Source organism: Benincasa hispida, chromosome 6 (genome assembly GCF_027475165.1).
Source record: "Benincasa hispida cultivar pf3 chromosome 6, pf3_genome.v1.1, whole genome shotgun sequence".
Taxonomy (NCBI): domain Eukaryota; kingdom Viridiplantae; phylum Streptophyta; class Magnoliopsida; order Cucurbitales; family Cucurbitaceae; genus Benincasa; species Benincasa hispida.
Window position 1 is genome coordinate 25,341,158 of NC_143483.1, and position 25,987 is coordinate 25,367,144.

At 31.9% G+C, this 25,987-nt stretch overlaps 1 protein-coding gene and 1 pseudogene across 2 annotated transcripts; one reads left to right on the forward strand and one right to left on the reverse strand.

Annotated features, from left to right (window-relative positions):
• The first annotated feature begins 596 nt into the window (after window positions 1-596).
• On the forward strand, window positions 597-8,913 carry LOC120079163 (D-galacturonate reductase-like; annotated as a pseudogene).
• A 1,294-nt stretch (window positions 8,914-10,207) lies between these two features.
• LOC120079352 (Cyclophilin-like peptidyl-prolyl cis-trans isomerase family protein) lies at window positions 10,208-16,210 on the reverse strand. 2 transcript variants are annotated; one of them, XR_005482218.2, is made up of 9 exons: window positions 15,645-16,123; window positions 15,426-15,539; window positions 15,193-15,341; window positions 12,764-12,836; window positions 12,577-12,666; window positions 11,584-11,623; window positions 11,341-11,423; window positions 11,108-11,189; window positions 10,208-10,721 (listed from the first exon to the last, which is right to left on the reverse strand). XR_005482218.2 is itself a non-coding variant. In XM_039033513.2 (8 exons), exons 1-8 carry the CDS (start codon window positions 15,753-15,755, stop codon window positions 11,169-11,171), a joined length of 681 nt encoding a protein of 226 aa, XP_038889441.1. In that variant the 5' UTR covers window positions 15,756-16,210; the 3' UTR covers window positions 10,871-11,168. The 2 variants fall into 2 exon arrangements, 1 of the variants encoding a protein (XP_038889441.1); XM_039033513.2 differs by lacking the exon at window positions 10,208-10,721 and having other exon boundaries at window positions 10,871-11,189; window positions 15,645-16,210.
• Between the last annotated feature and the right edge of the window lie 9,777 nt (window positions 16,211-25,987).

Here is a 25,987-nt window from a genome sequence, read left to right on the forward strand (position 1 = left end):
TCAATTTTGAAACAAATTCTAAACTTCCAAAAGTTTAGACTTTACCTTAATTTCTTTTAAAACACCTGTGACAAACTCCTCTTACTTTTTTTTAAAAAAAAGATATTTTTGAAATTTTTGTGTGTGATTAGAAAGTATTTGCACAAAGATGAGTGGATGCCAACGTGAAAGTAATAACCAATGTGAAAAATACACAAACATTATTAGATGAGCAATATTTTGATCCACTCGAAGATATACCTCTCTATGCATCCTACTTCATCACACACATAAAAAAATTAAAATATTTTTAAAAAAAATGTAAGAAGAATTTGCCATGTGGCATATTATGACTGAAAATTTTAGTAGAATATACAAAGATGGATGTACTTTAGGATCCACAGAATATTTTTATTATTGAATTACAACTTCTATGGCATAAGAATAATGGGAGAGAAGAAAAGGCCAGAAATTGGAGCATAGATTTAGGCCATAACCTTCATTGAAACTATAAGCAGAAAAGAGAATATTCGAGCTGCGAACAAGGAGAAGAGAGGACATATAAATCACCAAACAAACGAATAGAGCAGAGAGATGAGGGAATTAGAGGATCAATGATGGGAAAGAGTGAGATTCCTAGTGTGAGACTAATGGAGGGGCAGCAGATGCCGGTGATGGCGATGGGGACGGCGTCGATAACAGCGGAAGAAGAGACGAAGGCGGCGATCGTGGAAGGAATGAAGGCGGGATTCCGACATTTCGACACGGCGTATTCGTACGGAACGGAGAAAGCATTGGGAGAGGCAATCAGAGAGGGTGTTGAGCTGGGAATTGTGAAGAGTAGAGAAGAGTTGTTCATCACTTCCAAGCTCTCTCCTGCATTTGCCCATCCCTCCCTTGTTCTTAATGCCATTCAAGCTACCCTTGAGTACTTTTCTCTCTCAATATATTTCAAATTATCTATATTCTCGAAGTTTTTAGGTTTTGGATTTAGTTTGTATGGATCATTTCAAATTGTTAAACAAAAAACAAGAAGGTAGTTTTGGGTTCGATTTTAAGTTAGTACATACGCGTTACAAAATTAATGTGACAATTTTACTCTAGGTTTGTTTCAATTTGAGTACTATGTTTCAAGATTTACGCTTTTAATATACGGGTCTGTCTGGTATTCATTTTGTTTTTAGTTTTATTTTTAAATATTAAGCCTATACACACTACTTTCACCTCCAAATTTTTTCCCTTTGTTATCTACTTTTTACCAATGGATTAAAAAGCAAAGCTAAATTTTGAAAACTAAAAAAAAAAAACTTTTTAAAAAGTTGTCATTGGAATTTGGAATTTGACTAAGAATTAAACTATTATACTTAAGAAATATACAAATTATTGTAGGAAATGAGAAGGATATAGGCTTAATTTTCAAAAACCGAAAACAAAAACGAAATGATTACCAAGTGAGACCAATTTTTTTTACTTAATACTTGCTTTCCGTATTTCGTGTTAAAGTCTATCAACTAACTTAAAAAATTATAATTAATCAAGTTTCACTATTATTTATCACTTTTAAAGTTAAAACGAAAATTTAAATTCATAATCATTTTGAACTAATTAGTAGACATTAATGTCAATAACTGAAAGTAAGTATTCAATGAAAAATCAAAGTTAAAAGAGCGTAAATTTTGTAAACTTAGGGACCAAATTGAAACAAAACTCAAATCTCAAACATAAAATTATAATATTTTGAAACCTCTGAACTAAATTAAAACAAAACCCGGAAAATATAACATTTTAAAATTTATGGACTAAATTGAAATCAAACTCAAAACGTAACAACCGAATGTGTAATATTTTGAAATTCGAGGACCGAATAGAAACTAAATTTAAAATTTAAGGGTCAAAATGGTAATTTTCTCTCCTAAAATAATGATGTTATAAAAAAATGAAAATGATAGGAAATTGAAAATGGAGTATGTTGATATGTACTTGATCCACATTCCACTAAAGTTGAAGAGAGTAGGCAGAGGGGAAGTTGGAAAGGATGATATCTCAGCAATGGATGTGAAAGGGGTTTGGGAAATGATGGAACATTGCAAAATACTTGGCCTCACCAAAGCCATTGGTGTTAGTAATTTCTCCGTTCCAACCCTCACTCATCTTCTTTCCTTTGCTAAAATCCCACCAGCTCTCAATCAAGTAAATTCCTTCTACTTTTCTACTCATCTATGCTTCTACCTCTTTCGTTTCGGTATGAATATTAACTATCTACGATTTAATTGTTCGGATCTTTTATTTCACGGGCATCTAAGATTTTCAATTTGAATTATTGTGTTTTTTTGGATAATATAAGATGTTTTGATACCTATATATTCTCGACATCCTAGGGTGCTCTTACGAAGAGCATCCTATGAGTTTTCTAGATTCCCATGTCGAGGACATTTCATTTCTATTTTTTTTTCTTTCATTTTTTTTTTTGTTCTTATATGTATCACTCTTTTTTATCTTTCTTTATCTATATTTTATGATTAAGATAAATATTACCAAATATACATATCACTTTTTTTATTATTATTATTATTATTATTATTATTATTATTATTATTATTATTATTATTATTATTATTATTATTGCAGTTGATTTTTTTAGAAAGATATTCATATTTGAATGTAAATTATTTATTTGTATAAGAAATCTTAAATTAATATATATTATTTTATTGAGAAAAAAATAACTTATAAAGTTAATATAAAGAACATTAATGTAAACGAAATTTAAACTAATAAAAGATTATGTTACATAAATTCAAATTATGCTAAATTAATTATAAATTAATAAAGAGATTTTTTTTAACATTATCTAAATTGAAGACATTTTCAAATAAAAATAAACAAACATAGTTATCTAAATATTCCTAGATATCTATAAAAATGTTAATACAAAACAAACATGGTTTTCTTAAAATGTCAAACATATGTAATTCGTGTCATTTATAATTTCGGCATCTAAAAATTATAGTTATCTATATTACCAAAAAACAAACAGCTCCTGAATATTTGTGTTTGGATATGTTGAATAATTAATGTTAGCTACGTTACATTTGTATTATAAGGAAAATATAAATTTTATATATTTAAATAACTTTGGAGTCGTATCAATTAAAACTCTTAACTGAAAATTGTATCAACTTAAACCCTGGACTTCTACTTTTGTACAATAATTTACATTTTTCTTCAGATTTCATTTGAAAATATTGTGTGAAACTTATAATTTGTATCCATTAAACTCTTAAATTTTCATAAATTAACAATTTTGACATTTCATCACGATTACTTTTGAAAACCATTCATGCATAAATTCTCGTACATATCTATTATTCATATATCAATTTTACAAAATCAATTATTAAAATTTATGCATGGTCAGTTCTAAAACAAAATCCTAGTTAAGGATCTAAATTGATTTAACTATGAAAGTTTTGAGGTTTAATTGATATAAGTCTCACATGACATTTTTTCAATGAAAATGTAGTAGAGGGTGTAAATTGATACATTTGTAATAAAGTTTAAGGTTTAAATTGATACTATAGTTCAAAATTTTAATTGATATAATTTCTAAAGTTTTATAGTATAAATTGATATTTCTCTAAATAATTAATTGTATGTAACGGAACTTTGTAATCATAAATTAAATTTAGTATTTATACATTGTTGTACTCGTTTCCATTTCTATGAAAATAATTATTAATTTTACATTAAAACTTAATTAAAATTAAATATTGATGAGTCAAAATTTTATTTAATTACTAAACATTTATATACGTATAAACTAATTAGAATATTAATATTTTAATAATAAAATTTTGATATTAAATAGCTTAGATATTATAAAGATATTAAGTGAAATTTATTAAGTCTAAATAATATATTTATATTTTATTAATTAATTAAAATTAAGGATTTTTTTAAATATAGAAAAATGAGTTAACTTATTTAAAAATATAGCAAAACATCATTATCTATATTTGAAAATATTTTAGGCAGTTTTATCATTTAAAACAATTACCTTAAAATTCATTAATAATGATTATTTAGTTAGATTAAATTTTTATTATTCATTCCTAAGTATAAGAATCTCGATGAGCTTTTAAATTGTCTGGATAAGGATGTTCATAGGTTGGGTTGAGTTGGATTGTAGATTTCTTTAATCCAAATAACCCTTATTAAAAATAATGAACCGAACCTGAACCAATCATAAAACATTTGGATTGGGTTGGTTTAGGTTAGTCACATCATTTATTTAAATTTTTGTTCTAAAAAAAAGTAAAATGTTAATATGCAAAAATTTTATTCAATTATTTTCATATATTTAATTAACATTAATAGCTCAATTTTAATTTATATTATAAAAATTTTCTTTCCAAAATACTACAAAAATATTTTAAAAGTTATTGGAAAATAAATTAATTAAAAAAATTATGAAATAAAATCAAATAAAAAATAAAAATATAAAAATAATTGTATCATAAGTAAAAATAATATATTTTTTAAATTAATAATAAGTTCGAATTGATTCGGGTTGGTTTGGATTAGTTTAGGTCAATCCATAAATCAACCCAACCCATAAAACTTTTATTTATTTGAATTCAACCCAACTTAGATGAATCGATAACCCAACTCAAACTATATAGATTGGATTAGATTGATCTATTTTTTTGGATCATCGAATTTTTTTAATACCCCTATGTTTGGAATAAACAAAGTCTCAAATGTAGTGCCAAATTACCTATCGCTGATTTTTTTTTCTTAAATAAATATGTTTGGTTGTATGCTGAAAAACTATAAATTAAAATGAGTTCGAAGATTGTGTTTAGCCATAAATATCTAGAAGTATCAATAGTCAATTTGAGTGCGACTCAATTGGCAAAAATTAAGTATGTACTCTCTATTCGGAGGGTATTTGATTAGAGAAGGAAGTAATAATTAATATAACGAGTAAGAAAAATTATTTACACATTGGTATGAGATCTTTTTGTTTTTTTCCATTGTATTCATTATTTTTTAAAACCAAAAAATTGAAAAGAATCACAAATCGAATGAGGCTAATTATGTATTTTATAACTATTTCTTGTTTAACGTGTCTAATTTGGTAAACAATTCTAAAATTGTATAAAAACTTTAGGTATTTTACCTGAAATGGTTAGTGTTGTGTGTAAATTAGGTGGAGATAAGTGCAGTTTGGCATCAGAAAAAATTGAGGGAGTTTTGTAAAGCAAAGGGCATTCATGTCACAGCCTATTCTCCTTTGGGGGCAGCTGGGACAAGTTGGGGCCATAATAAAATTGTAGAGTCTCATGTTCTTTCTCAAATTGCTGAGGCTAAGGGAAAAACAACTGCACAGGTATTTTACTTCAATTTAAAAACTTTAGATTCTAACTTAAAATTTGAAAATTGTGTTTAGTTTGTGAATTTTAAATTGTAGAAATAGACTAACATATAGTTGATAAAATGTACTATGTTGGTGTGGAAACTCGCACACAGCTCTTGGATGCTCCTCCGACCCATTCTTCTAGTTTGACCATATTGTTTGAGTTGACCTATGCGAGAGTACTTACACTAGTATAGTGTTGAGTCCAATACAGTTTGGTGTCTAAGTTAGTATAAAAAATATTTATAGCCTCGGTTAAATACAGAGAGAGAGTTAGAATTTCTCAGTTGGAGGTGATTACTTCTTCTCATTAGGGCTATTTATAAGGTCCTCCCTTGCTCCTATTTGGAGTTATGTGTAATGCTGACAATGTCAGGATGATTGCGGCCCTCGAAGTTGTAGAGTGTTAGAACTTGGTTGTTTCCCTTTTGGTATAATTTCTTAAGCTCGATTCATCAACTCAGGACCCGATGGTTAGAGTTTGCCCTTTTAGAACATGCAATCCCCCTATGTCGCCTTTTAGTTTCCTTTGAGCTTGGGCATCCTATGGACTTTGAGTCTTGTTTGGGACAACCTTTAACGAAACAAAACAAGTTGAATTGTGGTCTTGTCGAGAGTTGGGTCGTCAGCTTCTTAAGGGGTGATGCAATCATTTGCACGTGGCGAGGGTAATTATAGCTTTTCACATTGGTTATTCTTCTGGAGTGTGAACAAGTGGTTGTGTCAATCCTGCCTCCGGGAAGCGCCAATTTGTGTTGGACCGTTGTTGTTTGTTAGATTGTAGTCCATTCAATGGTCATCGTTTCCTGTATATTTCCTATAATTAGTGACCTTTAATCGTGGCAATAGTCTCATTTTTCTTGCATCCAACTTTAGCAGACACAAGCAGTCAAGTAGTGGTAAGTCGAATTCCTCTTAGTAGCCTTTTTAGCCAAAATGGTTGAACGTTCGGCTAATGCTCCTCCTTCATCAAGTCCTGGAAGCTGTGTAGGAGGCACAATTTGCAATCACAAACTGAGTCTCTCTCTCTTGCAATTTGTGAAGATAACCATGGATGAAGAGAAGACTCATATTCAACTCAAATTAACATTTCTAACTCATATACTACTTAACCCATATGAAAATGAGTGAGTTTCATCATGTGAGATAATGTTCTCAACTTCCTATTTTGACAAATCTCCAAGATGGTAGATTTATTGATTTGGTTATAGTCATTCTTATCCATGTAAAGCAAAAGATAACCTCCTACACGTAGAATATCTCTACCAAAATTGAAACCTAGTCACGTATGATTATCTTGTGAAATATTGATATTTTCAAGTAACAAAGAGAGATTAAACATTTCATGATCTAATTTTATACAAATTCATTATCTATAATAGAGGTGAACAAACTAAATCGAAAAATAGAGTCGACCAACGGAAATTGACCGAACTGACTTCGATCAGCTTAATAACCTATGCAGTCGATGGTCTATTTTTCATACTAAACAATCAGCCGTCAATAGGTCAATAAAGCCTTAAAAAAAACCTTAACCCTACCGAACCACGATCATCTTTAGAAAAATAATAAAACTTGGCATAATTAATGCACATTCAAAACCATGAATAATTACCTATATAAGTAATCGTTACCTGCATATATAGTTAATGATTATTTGTCTTTTCAAAACCAAAATTGATAATCACCGATCATTTTAGATGACTAGTCGATGGTAGGCATTGGTTTGAGCCCAAACCCGACATCGAACTATCAATAATAACCTCTAATCTATGATGAATGCACTCACATATCTCTACATTAATGATTTGAAACCTTATTTACCAACTTCTAACAACACAATTTAAGTAAGTGGGATCCATTAGATTACTTTTATGGAAGTTTATCCAATTCTACAAACCAAAAGAATTTACGGACACATCTTTTTCAATTATCCATTATTACGCAATTTTATTACTCTCAACTAAGATGGAAATCCGATTATGATTGATGAATTATATGGACCCGCTCGAATTTTTTACATACTTTGTCTTTCCCTTGATCTTCTACATCTTGGTTTAGGCTTTTTCTTCTTCATGGCATCTACTTCTCCATCTACAGTTCACATTTTACGTCCCAATCAAAAGAGCACACATTCAAAGGAATAAAATCAGAGCTCATAAAACTTTTCAATCTCATTCCAGTCTCATAAATCAGAGTTTTAAAAGGAAACTCATAAATACAATTCTGAGTTAATAAAACCATCACCAAACTACCGTTAAGTGCAAGTATGTACTCACATATTCACAATCACACTTTACTTTGTTGATTCTTTTTTCTGTACTTTCTTCTTTTCAATCCTTTTACTAAACTCCTCCTTCTGTCTCTTCGGAACACCATCAACAAACTCATCAAAATCTGTGAAGTTTGGACACCCAATCTTCAATTCGAGTTCTAGTTGATCTTCAATTTCATCGATCAATTTATCTCTCGCTCTTCATCCTATTCTCGTTCATGTTTGATCTCACTCGTGCTCCAACTCTTACTCTATGACTAAAACCAGACACGGTAAGTATTTCTTACTTTGATTTTAAATTGCAGAGTGATATTATTGATATTTTTTTGGATTTCGGATCTCGAATTCGAGTTCCAATTGATATGTGATTTTATCGATTAATTCCTCTCTTGCTCTTCCTTCCACTCTCACTCATGCTTAATTTTGCTCTAACTCTTCCTTTGTGCCAAAAACAAACACACTTGATATATATATATATATTGCTCTGGTTTAAGATTGAAGAGCGAGATTATACTTTTCTTTTAAAACCAAAAAGAATATATTATTCATTGTATATATTTTATATCATTGAATGCTTCGTTTGAAAATATATATAATCATTCAAAAGTATTTGTTAGAAATATTCTAGGGAAATTATTTCAAATGGAAAAACTGTTGAAAATATTTTAAAAAATATAGCAAAATTTCGGAACTATCAATTATAGACGTTGATAGACACTGATAGACTTCTATCAATGTCTAACAATGTCACTTATAGACACTGATAGAAGTCTATCTATCTATTATTGATAGTTCTAAAATTTTATTATGTTTTGTAAATATTTTGATTCATTTTTTTATATTTACCAAATACTATTATTACATTACATTAATAATCTTTCATTTTTGTTGTAATGGATAATGTAATATTTAAATAACAATATGATGAAGCTAATTTCAAATTGGCACAAACATTGGTGGCAGATGAAATGTTTTTTTTTTTTTTTTCCAATATTGAATTTTGTTAGAGATATATTTGTAATAAAAAAAATGAAAAAAATATGTATGGATAGTGACAAAGAGCTCCAACAAAGAGAGGATGAGGCAGAACATTGACATCTTTGATTGGTCATTGAGTAAGGAGGAATTAGCAAATATCAGCCAACTCCCTCAGCACAGGGCAATTGTTTTTGCCAACATCTTTGGTCAACATGATCTTGTGCTTCACCTTGATGCTCAACTCAACGATTCTCAACAATGATGTTTCAGTATGATTTTAACCATTTCAAAACCACTCTCAACATATGCACTAAGTTGATAGTCAAAACCTGACAATTAAACTCGTTTTAAAATAATGTTGCATTTCATATATGGTTTACATTCTCTATATACAATGCTTATATATGCTAATAAACAATACCTGGTATTCAACGTCCTTTTCCTTTGCCTTTCATATACATTATATAGTTTCATTAGTTCATCCTATTAACTTCCATGGGCCATTTGGATTAGGGTTTTATAGATGTCTGAGAATAAAGAATGTCTGAGAATAAGATGTCCGAGAATCAAATATGAATGTATTTGGTTATATATGAGAATGAGACTAGGATGTCTAGGAATGTGTTAAAACTTTTTTATGCAATTAATTTTTATTACCTTAAGTTATAAATCAATTTTAAGCCATTATTAAAATTTAACTAAATTTACCCACTTACCCTCCAGTTTAATATATTCCTTGTTCCTTTAAGAGACAAGAGAGGTCAAAACTAGGTTGCTATTCAAGTTAGTGAAGTTATTTCATTGTAGTTAGATCTAACAAGAACGGAATCACACTTTGTAGGATTCAAACCGACATCAGGTTTTGGAGATCCACATTCTACCGAACTGAACTAAGAGCACTTTCTTATTAAAGTAGATACGACTATAAAGAAAAGGATGATTTTTGTACCCAAGCTTGAACCATACAGAAGAAGTTGATATAAATTAATTGATTTTAAATCATCAAACAATATTTTTAATTTTAAAAAAATAACTACAATTGTAGACTAAAACTAGAAGTACAAGTGTATAAGATTGTTTTAAGTAAAAAAAATTAACTTAGTTTATTATAAGTTAATTAATTAATATTTTTTAAAGACTAATTAATAAATTTAATAAATAATTTATGATGTTAATATATATTACCAATAAAAAATGAATTTAAGCAAATATAATTATGGTTATTCATAATATTTTAGAAGATTATGGTTTTTCATATTAATTCATAATAATAAAATAAAATATTATATTAGCATTATTATTAATAAAATTAATTATATATGTCAATTATAAATTTAATTTAAACATATTTATAAAAATTAAATAAATTAACCAATATCAAGAAAGAAGGAAAACAAATAAAATGAAAAGAGAAAAAGTAAGAGAGAAAAAAAAAAACCATTGAAAATGGAGAAAACTCATCTATTTGAATGGTTATGAAAAACTTTCATGGATGGTAATATAAAATGCTTTGGAATAAAATATTTTCATTCCAAAGTTAAAAACTTGTACCGAACTTGATAATAGAATATCATTTCTCGTTCCCACCTCTTATTCCTATGGACCAAACGGGCCATTAAAAGTATTTATTTTGAAATGACAGATAGCTTTCTGATATATTGAATGGAAGATTCTAAAGTTGATAATGTAAACCCCATGCTCTAATTCTTAAAGAATACAAGGCCTAATTCCTAAACAACCTCAACATAATATTAAATATGAAGGCTCACTTGGAGTTTGAGAAAAGAAGTTTATGATGGGATGGATTAATTTTTCACAATGAGTATCTTGCATCATTCAAAAAGTCAAAGCAAACACATTCTAAATTTAAATTTGATGATAGAACTGTGGACCCAATGCTTGCTGAATGTGGGGCCTTCAGAAAATTTGTCAATTTCAAGGATCCATCTTAATTGATCCCAAGATTGTTCCAGGCTAGACAAAGATATCAAGTGCAAAGAGAGTTGCATTGCATGGTTTGATATCAAAGGATTATAATCCCTTGCTTTCAACATTTTCCAATACTCAAATCTGTAAATATTGAAAACTGATACTTATCAGAAGTAAGCTGCCAGTAAATCTTCTTTCCAAATTTATTTTTACATTTTGGCTCACCACCACATGAAAATTTCATATATTTATTGTATTCCAGACTTGGATACCAAATAGGACACTAAATCTAACATGAATGCACATATATTTTATTAATACAATATGGGTGAAGATTTGAACCTTTGACACAACGAAGTAGATGACTTGACTACTAAACTACACTATTATGGCGATTTTAAATGTTATTAAATTAGTATTTATACAACATGTATAATAGTTTGTTCATTTAATACATTATATCCTTGCAAGAAATGTGTCAAGCGAAAGGGACAGAGACAAAGATTTGAACAAAATATCGAACAAACCGTTTCTATTTGCATTTCTCTTCTAGTTTTCCCTGTCAGAGTTTTTGTCGTCCCGCTCATTTTAGGGGAAGCATTTCATTCTCTGCAGACAACAAAAGATCAGTCCATCCATAAGCATTTTATATATACAAGGAACCAAGCTTTTTATGGAGCAATATGAACGAAGAATAAGACGTACATAAAATACTCCAGGTCTAAGCATTCATTGTAGTCTAAAACTTGGCTTTTCTTACCTGTCTTTCAATCTCGACAAAAGACGCAGCAAGCCTTTGCTTCAAGGTTGATCTCTCCTCTTCACAACTCTCCAAATTGGTATCTAAATGCAAAAGAGACCGAACGTGTGACGTCGAGACCTCACAAGATTAGGTGTAGGAGCTACGACGATCAGAATAATTGACAATATACATTTCCCAATGTAAAACATGAGTCCTAAATACAACAGGAGAAGAGTACAGTAGAAGGATTAATATTCTCACCGTAATAGTATGATGATAATATTGTTATGCGCTCAGTTGGCTGAAAGAAAACATGATTAATGATCAATTTACAAGAACAGTGATGCGAAAGAAGATAATAGCAATCAATGTAACATGGAACTAGAAAAACTTCTACGGGAGATAAATATTCAGTGAAATGTCAATCGTAGCATAGTGAGTTTACATCATCCAAATTGATCAAACCATGTAAAGTTGAATGGCTAGAGTAACTCCACCCATGCATGAATGCTTGAACATCATGATAGGAATGTTATTCGGGTGGAATTACGAATATTATTAAAGTATTAAAGGTATAGTAGAAATTAGGAAGAGAATTCTTAGGGAGTTTGTTAAAATAGAGGGAATGAAGAAGGAAGAGGTTAAACATTATTTTGGTGAGTGACTTAGGGTCTGAGAGTTGGTTTATCTTGCAGTCTAGTGTCTTATTTCAATACATTTGGGTTTTATTATATTATAAATTAACCATTTAAGTCCCTCTATTCAAAATATAATGGGGCATTAGGTAATTAATTGGTAATGAAGGGAGGGGAATGAGTTTCAAATACTCGGAGGGGAATGAGTCTAAAATACTCCTGCTACCCATACTTTTTATTGTGATTATTGTACAGCACAATACCCCCCTTAATGCCAAGAAATAAGGGGGAAATGCATATACATCAATTGAAAATATAATAATATGATCGGGTGAACATGTTCAGAAGAAATGGAAAAATATAAAAAACAGCAAAAAAGACTTGAATGCAACATTCATATGTGAACGGCTGAACAAGCCAAGTGCCAAAGAAAATGAAAGGATATTCCAGAAGAAGGCCAACAAACGGTGGAGTTCTAGCAAATGGCTATGCACAAATATATGCACTTAATGAGGTGAGAGCACAAACTTGAACAAATTCTTGAAAGCCACAAGCAAAAGATATCTTATCAAGCCTTGATTATCCAACTGCTGGACTAAAAGAAAGGATATTATGTTACCATTACAAATATACCCTCACGGCGAGTAGGAAGTTCTTCAAGTTTTTTCAATGTATTGTCGCCTTTGGTAACTTTTCCAAAGATTGCATACTGAGAAAGTAGATGCAAACATATTCGTTAGCTTCTGTTCCAAATATCTAGACTAAACAGATTTTTCAGTCTGATGTTTAAAATGGAAATTGCATACTTTTCCATCAAGGTGAGGAGCATCTCCCAGTAGCATAGAAAAAGAGGATTGAGCACTGTCTGGATCATCATATCTACGCAGATCACATGTAAATTTAAAAGGAAGAACGACCAAACTTTTCATGCACGAAAAAGAAGACTCGATAGGGAATATAAAAAACAAAACAGAGTCAGTAGTCAGCTAGACTACGATGCACCATGTAGCACAGAAGGTAGCAAGCTAAACATCTATATGACCGCATGGTTGCATACATATAAGAGAATACTGGTAGAAGTAAGCTTTCAAATTGGTGTTCACAGTGAAGCTAAATGATAAACTCAACTGGAAGAATGAGAAACATGCAATATGTAGCCGTTAAAGTTATTGCACTACAAGTAAGAGTAATTCATATGAATATACATAGATAAGGAAAACACAAGAAAAATTAGAAGAGCATGAACACAGTCACCATCACCAAACACAGACTCCAACTGTGGACAACGTGACTTAAGTGAAGAAAGTACAAAAGGAGCGTACAAAAAGGAACAATCTGTACTCTTTTCTTTTATTCTTTATTTTTTATTCTTTATTTTTTTTTTCATTTGAATTTATATCCCCTAACCTATGGCATTGGCTTCTATAAGAAATAAAGGGAAAAAAGGGTAAATTTAATCTTGAATTTCTCTTGTTTTATCCCTGAAAAAATTGGATCACTTGCTGATATAAAGTTTTCAACTAGATCATTTAAGTGTTTAGGCAATACCTATTCCTATACATATTCTAGTACAAATAAAGTTCCTTGATGACAATTTTGATATCCAGGTACAGTTCATAATTCTTTTGGATAAATCTTTCTTTCAACAACATTCTCATTTTTGCCTACAGCTTGATATGTGTTTTCCTCATTCTCATTCTATTTGCTGTTAATTGGATCCCACCAAGTTTCCACTTCTGCCTTTATTTTGTGTACAAGTAATTTTGCTTTTCTCCTTTCTTCTCGGGGATATATTAGAAAAAGAAGATTCATCAATTTTCACTAAATAATGGGAAACCATCTAGGTCCAATTATCCATCAAAAGGGAGGACGTCCTTCTTGATCTTACAATCTTAGAAAGCCCTCATGATTAGTATCCATTCTAATTCTTCTTTTATTAACAATATCTTCCTCTGGCTGGTCTCCAACTATGTTGAAGATGTATCTAGCTCTGTTTCTGGCTTGAACTTGAAGTCTTGACCCGAATTTGAGGTTGCTATTTACACTCCACTCTTCCTCGTACTCTCTTGACCATATGTTCTTGACAAAGATCTTGGAACTAGGTAAGGGTCCTATCTTCCTAAATCTTCTCTCCCTTATATTGGCAAGGAATTGAAGCCGGCAATTTTCCTTCTTCTTTAGTACTCTTCTCTTGAATATGACTGCCTAGTATTTCACCATTGGCAAAGCATTCCTTTGTTGTATACCCAAGGTCCAAAGGCCACCATCCTCCAGGAGGATTAAACAGGATCCCGTTTAAGGAGATGAAGGCCCTTGTTTTCCTTGCTACCACTCCAAAGGATGTTTCTATAAAGCTCCTCTAATTGTTAAGCCACTTTTGTGGGAGTCTTGTAAGGAGACAAGTAGTAAATAGGGGGATTTCTCAAAGTAGCTTGTATAAGAGTAAGCCTGTCATCCTTAGACAAAGGAGATCATCCCCAAATAAAGAACCGTTTTTCAACTTTCTAAATAACTGGTTCCTCCTTTCCAAAGCCTATGACTCGAAGAATATCATTTATGAAATCTCAAACAACCATGTCAAAAGCCTTCTCAATATCAAAGCTCTATAACCATCCCTTTATCTCTTTTTCCTTTCACATTCATCAATTAGTTCATTTTCAATTAAACGAACATCTAGAATGTCTTTTGGCACCAAAATTGGATTGGTAGGTGGGGCACTAGTGTTTACAAGCTTAGTTTCTAAACACCAAATAGTTATCGTCAAGGCCTAAATGTTAAAAGTGACATCAACGAGAACTCCATTACTTTTTAAGAATAGTGGGTTAAAAACCTATTAACACCTTCAAATTTAGACATTTTTGTCAATGTCCAAACACAAAGCTGTCGGGAAAAATGGGCAGGGGGTTAGAACTAGAGAGAAATGGATGGCACCAACGGCTGGTGAACTCATGACATTCTAACTCAATTCGACAGCCTTTTACTGGAAGCAAAAATAATCAAGTTAACCTCCCAGGATAAACAACAATGAAACATGTGAACAGAACAGATTCTGCCTGAGCACTTACATTTCTTCTACTTCTACAAAAGGAGTTCCATTGAAAGATGGAAAACATCAAAGATTTTAAGAATATTCAAACCTTACATCACACATTATAGACAGAACATGAGCTACTGAGCATTGTCCTAGAAAAAAGAAAGCAGTAGCAAATTTGCGAGTAGTATAGAAAGAACTAACCTCCCCATAGAAAGAATACCTCTAACATGTTTAACATCACTAAATTCACCAACAACAGTCTTCTCAGCTTCCACTCTTTGCTCCTCATTCATGGGAGCTAATCTTCCCCCCACTACATCTGCCACTTGCGCCACAAACCCTTTGTCAACCTGACAATGTGAACTCATCTCACGCGCAATTTTCCCTACATAATCACATAAACATACAGAAGAAAAGATCTGCAGTTGTAATACCCGAAAGAAGTGATTGGTGTTATAGCATCCGAGACGAACAAGTTTGAAGATGTGGTCAACGGTTTTGGGTGCTACCTTCGGGTAGAAACCGAATTCGATATCGCCATAATTCGTCTGGGTAATCGAAAATGCAGTTTGATCTGTTAGCGAACACTTAACACTACGTAGTGAAGTTGTACATGGATTCAAATTTTATGGACAGAGAAGGTAATGAAGAACCTGAAATACTACACGAGCAGATCCGAGATGGGAATCCTGAGCTGAAGTGATGGTGAAAAATGCAAAAAATAGATGAGCAGCGACAATCGGCAGCACACGAAGTCTCTGCATTTTGCAATTCGTTGGCGGAAATTGGCGCTTGATCAGGAAATTCTGCGGAACCCTGCTCTTTCGGTACACTCATACACTCATGCGTCCGCAGGCAATGGGCTTTGGGTTTCAAATCGGTAACTTTTGCACCTAATTTTTTAAGGTATATAGTTACAAAGATGGTAGGAATACAAATATGGACATACTAGTAGAGATGTTAGGCACAAAGAAGGGAAATTGAAGGAGGGTTCAAAAGCAAATCAAAATTGATAATCTTTAACTCTTAAAAGGATAAAATTAAACTCAAAATATACACGGATCACGAGATCAACACAATGTAAGTCAAGTGAGGATCCAAGAAAGGGTTGTGCTCAAGCCTATCTAAGCCCAACTAGGCTCAACGTGGCCGAGAGCGGATATGCGTTGGGTATTATCGGCCTAGACGGACTAATACCAATACAGGACAAATCAGTTATGGATTGGTTTAGTTCAATACATTTGCCTTCATATGCCAATAATTATCTTTTTTTTTTTTTTTTTTTTTTCCAAACAGGATCCTTTTCAAAATCACCTTCGTTTTGGTTTGCCCATATGAAGTACATGAAAAATATTCAACTATGAGCAACACATCTTTTAACCTATATTTATAAAAATTATTTTCACTTAAAGTTAGAATATTTAGAAGTAATTGAGAAGATATGCGTTGAAATCTTAAGAGAATAGAGCAAAATTTCTTCCTATGTGTTCGGTGAGTTCAAAAGATAGTTTAAGCGAGACTTATATCACTGATGTGTTTATTATAAGGAATTTAAGAGAAAACAAAGAAGAAGGAGCTATACGTTGGACTCAAAGATAAACCATGCCGTGAAGCATACTATTCGCTGACGATAAAAGCTAAGTGCATCTAAGGAGACCACCGACAACTATAGAAACGAACATGCAAAAGTTACCTAATGCACTTGCCAATGTCTTGTGTGACAGAAGTGGTCTTTGCGCCCAACTCTATATATACACCATCACCCAAAGATAAAAACTAATACAAAATTCCGAGAGGAAGAATCACAAAGAGTCACTCACCATTTCAGAGAAAGAAGAACATTCTCTAGAATTCAGAGAATTTCCAGAGAACTGTTAGGTTGTATGTCCTAAAACTTGCAGTTTGTAATGTTAAACATATTCTATCTGCAATAAAGATGTTATTGATGTTTATTTAAATAAAACTGTTATTGAATATGTAAATTGCACTTGTAAAGACTAAATTCAATCAACTAAGATCCATGGTTATTACATGAGTAGTTCGACTTTATGTGGAGACATAAAGATGGATCAAGTTTGAGTAAATAGCCAAAACAATTTATAGTATACGAATAAGGTTGGGTACCTTATTCTGGTAACACTATTTGTAATGACCCGAGTTCAGGAGTGGTACATGAATGAGCCGATATCACATCCGAACGAGAGGGATCCTGAGGACATGAAAGTATGGTTAAGAAAGGCTTAGAAGAATTGAAAGCTAGTACCTATAACAACGTGGTGCACTTTCCTTTTCAATAGCTCAATCATAAGAACTCACAAGTTAAGTGTGCTAGAAAATTTCTTAGGACTTATGCGAGTGAGGGCATCCATTGGTGTTTAGTTAATATTTGATATAAATTAAATTAAGAATTAAATAGTTTAATTCATTATTTAAAAATTAATTATTAGAATTATTTTTTGGTAAAATTAATTATTTAAATTGATTTTAGAATTTTAAATTAGATTTCAAATTATAATCAGTTTTATATTTAATTTTTCCAAAATTTATTCAAAGTTGAACGCACTTTCTCCACTTTGATTCCACCTCCTGCTTGCTTCAATTTGATAAGCTTGAGGTTTCAATTTGAGATGAAAAATAAGTTACATGCTGAAATTCATTAAAAAGTAGTTCAATTTGAGCTGAATGAGATGGATGCAAGCTGAATTTTTCCTGGTTTTCTTAGTCGAAGAAGAATTCTTCAAACTTGAAGAATAACCAACTTTTCTCCTAAAATCCTCCTCAATTACAAACTCATTTTGAGTCCCACAATTTAAACTAAGGTCCAAGAGAATAGTAGGGAAGATCAAGTGGTGGTCTACAACGAATTGCTGAGGAGAATCAAGTTGGATTTTAAAGAATTTTGAAATCTTTAAAGGTAATTTCTGAAACTCTCTTTTTATCTTATGTGCATGTTGTCTTAGTTGCTAAAATTGATGAATTAGAGTGCTTAATGATTCTGATTTCTTCCGCTAATTGTATGCTAACTCCATCAATGACCTTCTTCCTCCACCATTCCCGTGGTGATCTTCCTTGGAGAATATCCTTCATTGCCAATAGAGAAGAAGACTCGAGGAAGCATCTTCTCCATTGTCTACTACAGAGCACAAATTCACATCCATTTCAGATCACAGAGGGCACGATAGTGACTCCAGTGATTATCATCTCTACCTATTCATCTTTTATTTTATTTTCTCCATTTCCTATATTTTCGTTTCTAAACACTTCTATTTCATATTGTAACAAACTTATTTCCATTTTAATATCTACATCATGATTTCATAATCTATCTCCCCCATTTTTATTTTTCTTACCATGAGTAGCTAAATTCCTAGTGAATTGAGGAATTAATCTTCATTCCAGCCAGCTTAATGTTTGAGCAATTGTTCGTTTTGGCAATGAAGCTTTAAATCTAACTTGTCATTCCTTTTGACCATTGAATCATGAGATGACAATTAACTACTCAAGAGAGCAATAATTTGGAAAACCCGCAGGGATATGCAAGAATAAACAATTTTTATTGGAAACATTCCTAAACCTTGTTTGAATTTTTGATACAGAAAAAATATCAAGTCAAGTCGGGTCTTGTGAAATCTTCTAAGATTTTAATGAGTAAAAGGATTGAAGTTGGTTGAATATATTTATGAGCGACAGGCCCCACCCCGTCTCCAGTAGATCTATTCCCGGGGGTACCGTACACAAGAAAATTATTGATAAAGTTCCAAATGGCAAGATCGAATAGAATACAAAGACAAGTAAATCCCTTATAAATTCCAAGGGCATGAACACTTGATGAAATGGGGAGGGAAGTGGGACAATTGATTGTGGATTTCATTTATCCGAGTAAGTGAATTGTTTAGAGATAAATACTTCATCCATTCCAAGTAACCTAAGCATTCATCATGAAGACATGATTTATATGGTTAACTCACCGAGAGGTGGAGTTCTAAAGGTTATGAATATGAACATAAGCTTATCGTTAGGTTCAAAGGTATGAGGATTGGTTGTTCCAACTCCGTCTTCTCATCTATTTCTTTCTCAATGTATTTCTATGCCATGCATTCACAATCACATTTTTCTGTGCCATGCATTCACAATCACATTCTAACTCACATACTTTCTCAATAACATTACTTACATTTCAGTAGTTTATGTGTTACACAAATCACTACACCATTTATTGACAAGCACTCCCAACGTTCAATAGTAGAAAGTCATTAATTGAATTTATTCTTGCTTTAATTGAGATCCCCACGTTTAACCTCGGTCCTTACCGAGACTACCACCTAATTAATTTATACTTGGGCTTTAAGGAGAAAATTTGTGTGAATTTTTAGAGAATATTATTGGATTTACAAAATACAAATGGCCTTACAACATTAAACATACTCACTCCCTCGAGTACTTTCATGCAAATAAAACTGCAGTGTCATAGTCGCCCTTAATTACCGACACTAGAAGGAAGGTGGAGTAACCTTTTTTACTTATTTACTCTCTTTTTCACACTCTTTTTCTTTTTATTTTTTTTTTCCAAAACTAAACAAACTTAAGCAAATATCAACACAAGCATTTAATAGCAAAAATCAAAACCTTTTGGGGTGACAACCAAATCGACTCACTTTAAAATCACCTTCAATTAACTATTATAAGTTAAAGTGACATTGTGTTCAAAGTACAGGAGATCCAAAGAGGGATTTAGAAAGACCCAAATCAGGCATATGCCATCCTATTTCTATTTCAAGGTACCACACACACTTGAAACAAATCATTAACCATCGTAGTCCGAGCATACAATCCATGATTCTCATTTGTTCAGCCTTAATAAAAAAAAATCTAACCAAAACTATGAAATTCCTAAAAAAAATTCAAAACTCAGATCATCCAATATATTATCATGCATAAATTATTTAAACAAAATTAGTGTCCATATCAATCAAAACAGACGGCACAAGTACCAAGTACGCAATATGACCCCACCTCAAACTTAAAACAATGCATTGTCCTCAATGTATGAAAAATAAAATAGATCATACAATATATGAGTGATACAAGTTTAGGCTTAAGCGGTAATCTATGAAATCTGGCTAGCGGACTTGTACTTGAATGTACTTGGGCAACAAAAATAATCTTGGGAATCGTTAAAAATCATCATGAGATAACTCTTAACCAAATAAATCAAAACAAAATCCATAAACCATAAAAAATAAAAAATATTTGGTTTGCCTCCCAAGAAGTGCTAACTTTTATGTCTTTAGCCATACTGGACCAAATGATCACTCTTTGAAGTATAGGTCCTCTACACATTGCTCCTTAAAATCACAGTTGTCACATCCCCTCCCAGATTTACCTCTTTCTTTGAGAAGGAAATATGAGGACAACAAATGTCAACCTTCTTATGACATCTATTACCAACTGAACTTGTTACATTAACAACCTATTTTGCTTTAGACTTTAACCTTTAAACCTGTGTAACAACATATCTATCACAGAATACAACTTAGTTCATCTCAACATAACTCTACTATCTATAATACCAACCAGAATACAATTCTTTATAGACCAAACCCTGACTCTTCCTCTATAAAGGTCATTTAATTACACCTTGGGCATAAGCATAGACATGACTATTAAATACTTTGAGACGGTGGCAGATTGAACTTCTTTTGACAAGCAACCCGTAACCCTGGAACCCTGGAACTCTCCTACTACCTTGGGGAGGGCGGAAGGGAGGACAAAAACATTGAAAAGCATGAGGTGGGAAACCCAGAGAGTGGAATATTTAAAGACATTAAATTTTGTTTGGAAATTCCTTTTCAAAACAACATCATCAATTGAGCCAGATCATAACACAAATCATTTAACTTGTCTTTCAAACTCTAGCTTCAAAAAGCCTTTGGAACTTATATTCAACATAAAATGTTGTATTCATAAAACTCTCACTTAAAACCATACATCAACTTTTACATTAAACTAGAGGGTTTCTCATACCCAAGTTCCAACAAAACTAAGAATATCATTTATTAAAACATTTTAGTTAAAACCAAAGCCTTCTTTCATAAAATTTTCATACTTAGATCATAACATACTTTTAAACATAGTTCCAGTAAAATCTAAGAAAAACATACTTAGCTTATGGAAAACTGTCATGCATCAGCTTCATCCCCTTGACTGGTGAAGATATACTAAAACATGATAATAATATAACATAATATCTTAGTACATCCATGGATTACAATCATTTATCCTTTTAAAACCATAAAACATACTGGTTATCATTAGTTTCCTCTCCTTGAATGATGATAACTAATCTTAATGAACTTTCTCATAAAATGGTAAATATATTGGACCTGTACTTAATCATATCCCATCCCCATGTGCACATGCATATAATTTTCAACTAGACATACTAGAGTACGTTGACAATTCCCATTAGTGTATACTGACAATTCCCATCAATTGTCTCTGTCGTATGTTAGCAATCCAGGGTACCTAGCAAGTGGTTGGAAACCATTTTATTCCAAACCACAATCTATCCTTAAAAACTTACGGTATGTGCAAAAGCACACAATTGAAGTAATAAATCCCAAATAAGGTATCATCCTCAGGGACCGACGTGAGCAAAATTTTTCTAACCTAGCTATCATAATTCTTCGTCATCTAGGCAACCAAAAGATGATTTTTATCTATAACTATGAGTAACAAAAATTTAGTCACACATAAGAACGATTCAGAACAAAACAATTATAGGATGTTATTTCATTTAGGGAATACAATGAATATGACACACAATTGATTTAAATTGATAGAGGCTAGAAGTTCTAAAATCAGGAAATCCTCTCTCGAGCTCAAACCATCCTAATAACTACCCATCAACTTGAATCTCTTCTATCGCTTGAATAGTTACAACATTAAGATCCTTCAATCGCACCCCTTATTATTCTAAATTCACTCTCATGCAATTTTAAATAACAATCTAAATTATTGGGTCCAACAAATTAAATTCTCTCTCGAGACATCTAATTAACTTAAGTTCATTCAATTAGTGACTAGTTAATCAAAAGCATTAAGTACAAATAATTTAGAAATCTATGCAAAATCAATCAATTGTAAATTCAATATTCAAAGTAATATCCCTAAAATCCACAAACACCCTAGAAACAAAGTTTAGCCATGCATGATTCCAATAACAGTATTCAATAAACAACCAATCATCATGGCACAAAAATAAATTAACAAAGAAGAACGATCTCCCCTTAATAGGCTCGAATCCCAATCATGATCTTCTTGACTCTCGCCACGAATATAAGATTTTTCTTCAACAAAACTGCACAATCATGATCTTCTTCATGTCATGATCAATCCAGAAATGCTCTCAGATCAACTCTCAATCAAAATCTCGAGTCTTCAATCAAAAACGATCAGAATGGCTCTATTTTAGCTCTTGTACGGACTAGAATCTATCAAGTCAGCTCTTTATTTTTTCCTCTCTTTCAGACCTGGCGGCGCACACTGATATTTATAAGATGCTTGTAGTGTTGCAACGCTGGCACCATGCCAGTCGTGTATTAAAGTTGTAGCGTTGTAATATTTCCCTGTTCCAAATTGCTCTCGAATCTGCAGTGTCAGGAAGCAATGTTGCAACGTTCCCAATGCTAGCTCCCCTGAATTGCCTTCCAAATTTGCCTTTTTATTTTTTTATTTTTTTTATCTTGGATCGTTGATTTCTTCTTAATTCCATAGCCAACCCGTAATTGCTCAAAATTAGAGTTTTTCCCCAGGTTTTTGTTCATTTTCGCACAAATTGCTCCTGATGCTTAGTTTCCTGAAAGTACTCAATAAACCACGTCAAACTAAACAAAACTAGCAATATTAGTTCTAAATTTGAAGGTAATAAAAGCACTTTTTAGATGCTTTTCAAAAACCTCATTAATTGGTCATAAATACTCATTAGCCCTTTTGTTGGAAAATCATAAACAAGTTATACGGGACTAAACATACATTGGAACATAAATTCCTTAATGAAAAGTTCATACTATAAAAGTACTTGAAAACATTGGAGCTTCTAGATTAAATAGGAAACATTTGTACTTAAAACTACTTTGAACATATTGAAACACATAGCTCATGAAAGGATTACTCATGGTTTGGTATGCTTGAAAACATTGTTCCATAAAACCTAACCTTGTGTTCTCATGCTTTATGGTTAGGATTAAATCATACGTTTGGACATGCATCTTTTAACTCACTAAAAGATCCATGTTTTAGCTTTCTTTAAAACATTGATGCCATAATCAATCTATGCGTTCACTACTTAGTTGTTTATAAGACCTAACCATGTGTTCATCCCTACTAATTTTAAGGAAAAACATTGCTCATCAAGAATAGATAAATTCATCTTAAAACATGCTTTAAACTCACTAGCAATCATACTTAGACATTTCACAACATGTTTAACTTTTAAACTAGCAAATGCGTATACTTTGAAATACTTTTAAACTTAGAAGTCACTCACTCTTAGTTAGTCCCCTTCCTAGCTCTTCAGACTTTATGAATTCCTTAAGCCAAAGTACACTTCTTCACTATACAACTAAGCTGGCTGAATGGTCCCTTTTTGGATGCATGGTATGAGTTGGTGTATGGTCTTGCGGCCTCAGCTACTTCAACGTTAGCCCCAATCTTTCTTCCTTCATTTCCAATACTTATACCATCAATTTTAACTCAAATCAAACAAAACTTCTTTCATGAAACATGTTAAGAATTGTCTTAAGAAGCTTACCTCTAAAATTGAGCTTCTAATTCTTCCTCAAGAACTTAGAATGCTTCAAAAACTTTAGCCTGCTTCGGTTGCTTTAAACTCAGACCTTCATTAAGTTTCCTTCACCTCTAGGCATCCTTTTGGCGAAATCTTATCATGGTAGCCCAAGGTTAAATCAGTATTTTATTAAACATGCACTGATGTATTAATTTACTAAAATGTTTGATACATTAAAATAGTACAACTATCCAATATAAATATTATATTGGGGAAACAAAATTCACTTAGATAAATATATTAGCCTAATTTACCTAAGTTTTAAACCCTCAACTTTAAAATGCTTAGTGGGAGAAAAAGATGTATATGATATTCCATTTCTCTTACCTCTCCATATAAGTTCACACTATGAGATTCATGTTCGGCCTCGTGTCGCCTTAGGTGCAATCTCCCTTTGGAAGGTATTTACAGGAGTCAATATCAAGATGAATTGAGAAAGTATTTATAGTAAGTGGGAGAAGGGCATGTGTCAACATATCCTACGGTCTCGTGTCATCCTGGGTGCGACCTCCCTTCAGAAAGTGTTTGCATGGAGTTGATATCAAGGTAAACTCTAGAAATGGATATGGTCGCTATAGTTTTTGCACCATTATTGTCCTTTCCTTCGGTAGGCTTATTGAAGCAGGGCTATAGGATCTAAAATGAAGGGACATACTTACAAGAAATCATTAAGCAAGTTAATAGTTTTTTGACCGAATAAATGGAAACTAATCGTTATAGGAATAAGAATTATTCTAGTGTAATGATTGATTAAGGATGTCTCAATCTAGTGAAGGAATAACTGACCACTATTCAGTGATGCTTGTTCTAAATCACTGAATCATTAAGTATCATAGCAATAGAAATTTTAAATTAATATGAATGAGATTCATATTATATCTATAGGGTTCATTTCTAATTTCTGTGCTGAACTTGAATGGATTATTGATTGCATATTGTCAAGTAACATATTTTATATATTTCAAAGTTATGTATATTTCTCTCATGTGTTTTAATTTTTTGATTACCGATATAAGTAAAATGAATAGATAAAAATGTTGTTTTGGAAAATTTCATTGACATTAAATGACGATGTAATTTTTAAAGTTTGTCTTTGGATTGAAAAACATTCTCAAAATACAATTGCCATGAATAGTTCATGAACATAAACTGAGAGAACTCATATTTATCTTCTAATAGACACATTAAATGAAAAACTTAGAGGTAAAGGATCAGACAACAACATAGAATGTTGAAGTTATTGGGTTTTATGCACTGAAACTCGTAAATAGTAAATGTACCATTTGACTGATTATTAATAAAATATTGTTAATGTTTAATACAATAAATTATTATTTATCTTGCGTAAATAACCCTAATCCAATAAACTAACATCCTAGACTATTGTATGCTTGAATTATATGTGGAAACATACGAGAATCAATGTAAAAGGTACAGTCTAAAGGGTCTATAGTATATGGATAAGGCTGGTATCTTATGTCGGTGACACTATGGATACGACTCACTTTGTATTTGATACAAAAATAATGATCCAATGCATCCATATAAGGGATATGCGAGTGGAGGTCTCCTATGTAATAAGTTTGTATAAGATCAGACCACAAAATAGTAACCATTAGATGTAATTCCATTGACTAGTTATGTTTCTATTTTAATAGGATGACCTAGGCAACTTAGTCTTAATCTTGAGTATATCATCAACTTCTATTCACGAGGGATTATCCTTTGATTTGTATGGACGAGAGTGCCCGATTTATCGACTCAATATGCTTACCATTTTGGGACAAGATTGAATAGGGAGCCGAGAACATAATAATATAAGATGGATTTCACTCCTTCCCGACTTTAGGGTAAGTAGATGAGTGTTCCCTTAAGTGGTGTCTTAGGGACTTCAACAAAGATCTCTACCTTCTCACTAGCCTGAGAAGGGTTTCTATTTAATGGTTGGATCATAAACAAATTGTTTATTAAAGAAGCACTAGTACTTATAGATACAGAGGTAACCTAGGGGTAAAATGATAATTTGACTCAACTGGTGTTACGAACACTAGTGGAAGACTAATTTTCTGTCATTGGTCTATATCCGTGGACACAGAAATATATCTGCACTGAGAAAAGTGCAACTATGGGTCTTTAGTGGAGTGTACC

Coding starts and splice junctions, on each gene's coding strand:
- LOC120079352 (XM_039033513.2), bottom strand. CDS start 15,755: ATGCAGAGACTTCGTGTGCTGCCGATTGTCGCTGCTCATCTATTTTTT. Junction 15,540..15,644: donor CTGCTCGTGTAGTATTTCAG/GTTCTTCATTAC, acceptor TCGATTACCCAG/ACGAATTATGGCGATATCGA. Junction 11,190..11,340: donor TTGTCGAGATTGAAAGACAG/GTAAGAAAAGCC, acceptor TGTTGTCTGCAG/AGAATGAAATGCTTCCCCTA.